The sequence below is a fragment of the Crassostrea angulata genome, chromosome 2, assembly GCF_025612915.1.
Source record: "Crassostrea angulata isolate pt1a10 chromosome 2, ASM2561291v2, whole genome shotgun sequence".
Lineage (NCBI taxonomy): Eukaryota > Metazoa > Mollusca > Bivalvia > Ostreida > Ostreidae > Magallana > Magallana angulata.
In genome coordinates, this window is record NC_069112.1 from 74,996,916 (window position 1) to 75,002,482 (window position 5,567).

Genomic DNA, 5,567 nt, shown 5'->3' on the forward strand with positions numbered 1-5,567 from the left:
TTAAAATCTTAAAGACCGACTCTCAAATTTCATTTGATCATTAGAAATGCATTTCATTTGAAGCATTGTAAATAATCAAAATAGAATAATAGTTTTGACGAAAATCACAACCATGCCCCTTTAAAATGATTTGGTAAATACAATATAATCTCATTTTGTTTACAAAAGAAAATAAAATTTTAGTAATAAATGCTTATTAATGCAAATCTTAAAATCATTAAATCATGAATCGTTAGTCTGTATTTAGTAAAGAGATCAAAGTTTTAACAAAGATGTGTTACTGATGCAAATCATGCCATAAGGCCATTTGCTCGATAAATGTTTCATAGAAGCAATTGCTATGACATATATAAATTGAATGAAATTGAAAAAAAAATGCCTATTCTCATTTTAATATGATTGTTTTTTTTGTTTCCTTATGTAAATATTCATATTTCATACCGTGTCTAGTCAACTAAAACATTCGTTTGAGGTATAGTTATACAAAAGTAAAATTAAATATGTTAGTATATCTACAGTCGTGTTGTGAAGACCTGACTTACGTTGAAGACATACTCAACTTCTGGTGTTCTATCTGTACATAATGGATTGTAACTGCATCTTCTCAATTGCTGTCATATATTTGATTTTAATTTACCATGCTAATCAATACGGTAAGAAATTTTAAATTTATACATTAAAACTTCAGCAGTACTAGATATAAATATTACAACAACTTTAAAAAAAAGTATATTTGATATACAGTGCTTAAATTCATTAATTTGCTTGATACTACACAATACGCAATATTAAAAGATGAATTGTAAAAAGCAGAAGTTTTGTTCTATCAGAAAACCTGGCATTTAATAAGACGGTAACAGTGAGTCAGAAATACAACAACAAGGACTTTGACCCCAGCCTCGCTGTGGATGGTGACCACAGTACGGACCTCTTAAAGTGTTCACTAACTGCTTCCGGTCAGAAAGAGGCATGGCTTACTGTGGACCTAGGGGAAGAAAAAAACATTGCTGCTATTGCCTTCGTACATGGAGGCTGTAAGTATTTCAGATTAGAGATTGAGCTACGTTTTGTTTTAATCGTTTACGAAATATTCCTTGACTTTTTAATAAGCAAAATAATAACATACACAAAACAATCTTGATTTGATTCAACTTAACATTTTTCTTAACTTAATGCATGATAATTATCATAAATATTCAAATTAATATTATTTTTCATATTTTTGGAAACAGTAGGAACCAATGCAAAACCAATGGAGAGTTCTGTTTCTGGTATTTATAGCGACGGAACATCTAGCAATACTGTTCAAACAGAGTCTAATAGTTGATATCTATGCTTCACAGAATTTACTCAGGATGAGGGTCAAGTTGTATGCTTGAATTGGGGATTTTTACCGTAAGTTATCAACATCTTATCCTTCTTTAGAAGTCTTGTAGTTTGCCGCATTCTTTAAAATATTCAAACACTGTTTTTTTTCTGAATCAATGTTATGTTGTATTATACTGGAAAAAATGCTTATTGCGGTTGTTCCTACTTTCCTGACTTTTTTTAACCACGCAAACTTGCAGAGATGGAGTTGATGTATCGCCTCTATTAATAAACACAGCTTCTACTTTATTTGCAAATGGAAATTATGAATGTGATGGAAATGAAGCAGTTTTACGCGATTGTTCACATAGCTCGAAGCAGTGTTTTTCAGGAAAAAGGACCTCTCTTACCTGTAAAGGTAAGCTTAGTTTTATTTTTACTCAGTGCTTTAGACTATATTTTTGTCATTATCAAAATGTTGAAACTAATAATTGTTTATAAAGTTTCAGTTATCTCATTTTAAGTACGTAATTATGAGTAATTTTATGTCTCAAAACTGTCCAATTGTTTGCAATCCTTAAGCGTTTTAAGATTTAAAATGTGCATATCATACTCGCGTTTTACAGGTTGAAAAATTGTTCTTAATCAATTAATTTTAATGTTTGCTAACATCCACTGTGTTAAATCAATCTAGCAAACCCAATGTTTATATATTTAGCATTGTGGCATGAAAACTGTAAAGACACAGACAATTATGATGTCAATTACTTTTTTTGTATATAGGGTAGCCAATATTACACATAAGCTATTTTGAACTGCAACATTTTTTTTCTTAGAAACAATTATTTCAGTGTATTATTTCAAATCATTTATGTCCCAGAGGGTGATACGTTGGCGGGAATATCTGTATGTGTATCAGAAACACCGGACTGGAGAACAGGGACTCTGTGTTATCAACACGACATAGAACAACCACTGAATAACACCATTAATTTGGATTGTGTAACTTCCGGTCGCTACGTGACGCTATTTAATTCACGGAATGAAACATACTTTCCGGATTTATCTGCGTTTGCTTACATTAATATTTGTGAAATACATATCATAGGTAACCAACTGTTTATTGTTTTACAAGTTTAGCATTGACATATACACTCTTCTTTTATTTGACTGTGTCATTTGAACCATTTTAGCATATTTTCAAACAGGTTGTGATATCGGATATTATGGTGAAAAATGCACAAAATGTCCAGATAACTGTTTAAATGGGAATTGCCATATTCAAATCGGACATTGTTTTGACTGTAAAGATGGCTTCAAAGATGACAGGTGTGAAAAAGGTATTGGTATTTGTATGAGCCTAATGCTGTACGTGGAACTGAATACTTTATTTTTTCCTGTAATGCTAAACATATTAACTATTCTCTGATGGTTTCAAATATCTATTTTTGTTTCATTGAAAAAAACCTATATTCTGTGTAAAAGGATTTGATTTTTTTTTTATATTTCATATTTTAAGAGTGTAACAAGGGTTGGTTTGGCAGAACGTGCTCTTTACATTGTGGAAACTGCTTTAATAAGTTGCCCTGTGACCATATTAATGGTACTTGTCAGAGTGGCTGTTCCTCTGGTTGGACGGGTCATAAATGTGACCAACGTGAGTGTAATGTGAAAAGATTTATGACATTATTTTATGCAACGGATTAATCAACACAATATAATTTTATTGTGAATCATTACCAAAGATGATGTTTGACCATCAGATCTCCTTTAGTATAGATTAACATGTTTATTGCAAATACTGAAACAAATAGTTGTCCCAAATAATTGTTTACGTAAAAAATTGCAAAAAATAACAAATTCCAACAATGTGAAAGAAGACAAATAAAATTACAAACATTCTTTAAAAAAGGGATTTTTGAATAATAAAGATCAAAGCTACAGCAATTCAACAGATTTAAAATTATTACGCTCATAATTGCATTGGCGCGTTAACAGCCATAATCGTTCTAAACATCAGCTTTTTTTATAATCGTCTTGGGATCATATCTATGATTCCTTTTCAACTGAAGTCTAGTGATTGAATGATATTTTTTCTAATACTGTGAATCAGGCATTAATACTTTATTGATATTATTGAAATAAAATGTACATTCAACAAGCTGCATATTTAATATTTTAGCTAGCAATTGAATTGTTGTTGCCTATTTCATATTCAAACTTTTTAAATTGTTTTTTCTTTAAACGGTATAACTAGAGATCAAATTAATTTCACTTAATGTGTGTAAAGTACCGATCAGACTCAGCCTAACAGATAGTAAACCCCAGCTTAACCATGGGTTCAATTTCGTGATTTACTCGGGGTTTACTCTGAATTTACTTGAGTAGACCCAGAGTAAACCCTGAGTAAACCCTGAGTAACTGCAGAGTGTACACTGAGAATAAAACCCCGATCAGAAGTATGCCCCTGAAAGAAGACGCTACATGTGTAGGAATATGCAAGAACAGGCTTTACAGGCATAATAAGGACAAGATAAATGATGGGAATAGTCAACCCCAAAAGCACCAAAAGCAAACCCGGAGTAAACCCAAAGTGAACCCCGAGTAGACACATTTTTTCAAAAAGCAGACCCAAAGTAAACCCCAAGTAAGCCCCAAAAGCTGGGTTTAGTTGGGGTTTGCTCTGGTGTAAGGTTAAGTCTCATCAATACATGTTTACAGTACCTAACAAGGGGAAACGAAAACTGTCTTACGTTATTACTTTCTTTTTTCCAGAATGCCCTTGCACGCGTTATGGACCAAACTGTAACGCTTCTTGTTATAAACACTGTCAACATAAATTATGCAATCCTATAAATGGCTCCTGTTTAGAGTGTATTAAATCTCGCTCTGGTGATTTTTGTGAAATTGAACTACCTGCTGAAGGTGAGAGTTGATACGCAGAAAAATATTTGTAAAACTTAAAATGCAAGGTGTGATTAATATAACAAAGTGTGCTAGTATAAGCTTAATTATAATAATGTTAATAATAAAAACGTTTTCATTGTATTTTCATAATGGTTAATACATGTATTACTTAAATGTTAGGACATATTGATTTTATGTCTCGATATTAAAATTCATTTTCCTTTTTCAGCAACATTTGATACAGTATCACTCTTTATCGCAGCAACTACTGTTTTGTTAATATTAGTGGTTGTATTTACATTATACACTTTGAAACGGAAATGTATGTCTTCAAGACAAGCGTTAGCACGAGATTACGACGCTTCGGAAGTTAAACCAACTGACAGTAAATATGACACACTTCAAGAAGCAGACAGAGTTGGAACAGATACAGCAGCAGAGTACATGGAGATAACAGTTATTACTGGCTGACATTAATTTGTACTTATAATGATATATTTTGAACATAGTTTACAATTCCAATCAAGGACTGTGATGTTAATTATCTCTCCCGATTCCCATATAAGTTAAAACTAACCCATTGACAAAACTGGTAATGAATTGCAGAGAAATGATTCTTTTTTGTTGATAAAGATCCTGTTATCGCTTAAAGAAAGGATTTTGTAGTATAAATTGTTATCTGTTGCATTTGATGCCTGAAAACGTTAAGCTTTTAGTTTATATATCATTCTTTCCGCTTTTTATGATTGAATGTCCACTTCCGTGTAAAATGGCTATTTGACAATAACATGTATGCACAACGAACAATAGAATAAGATATTAACATTAACGTAGAAGAAAAACTGATTTTAACAAAAAAGGGGCTAAATTAAGGTCGAATATTTGATCCTTATTTACAAGAAAAATAAAAGAAAACAAATATAGTAGCCCTATAATGATTTTTTTAGGTAATATCGGTAGTTCGCAGTAATTCTAAATATACATTGATCATGCCATAAGTAGATATTTATTATACTGTATAAAACATTCCAAACATATCACATTGAGAGAGAGAGAGAGAGAGAGAGAGAGAGAGAGAGAGGACGTTTCTTGTCTCGAATTTTAGTGAAATTATTAAAGCAACTACATAGGTAAAAACATACAACTTTTGGAGATCGATATCATACAAATTCTTCTGATCAATATCAGGGTTAGGGTCAGGGTCACAATAAGCATATACTATCAGTTTTATTTTTACAAAACCTGGCTTTTTACTTTCATTTCTACCCTAAACATTAAAAAGATTACAAGCGCAGATTGTCACTGGAAACTGTTCTCAAAGAAACTATCGTCATACAAATTAATACATGTAC

General features: G+C 31.6%; 1 protein-coding gene across 1 annotated transcript; it reads left to right on the plus strand.

Annotated features, from left to right (window-relative positions):
• The first annotated feature begins 224 nt into the window (after nucleotides 1-224).
• On the plus strand, nucleotides 225-4,686 carry LOC128174863 (multiple epidermal growth factor-like domains protein 6). The gene is made up of 8 exons (XM_052840294.1): nucleotides 225-231; nucleotides 831-1,034; nucleotides 1,607-1,726; nucleotides 2,189-2,416; nucleotides 2,517-2,648; nucleotides 2,828-2,839; nucleotides 4,084-4,233; nucleotides 4,445-4,686. The coding sequence occupies exons 1-8, from the start codon at nucleotides 225-227 to the stop codon at nucleotides 4,684-4,686; spliced, it is 1,095 nt and encodes a 364-aa protein (XP_052696254.1).
• The last annotated feature ends 881 nt before the right edge of the window (nucleotides 4,687-5,567 follow it).

Coding starts and splice junctions, on each gene's coding strand:
- LOC128174863 (XM_052840294.1), top strand. Junction 2,417..2,516: donor TTGTGAAATACATATCATAG/GTAACCAACTGT, acceptor ATTTTCAAACAG/GTTGTGATATCGGATATTAT. Junction 4,234..4,444: donor AATTGAACTACCTGCTGAAG/GTGAGAGTTGAT, acceptor TTCCTTTTTCAG/CAACATTTGATACAGTATCA.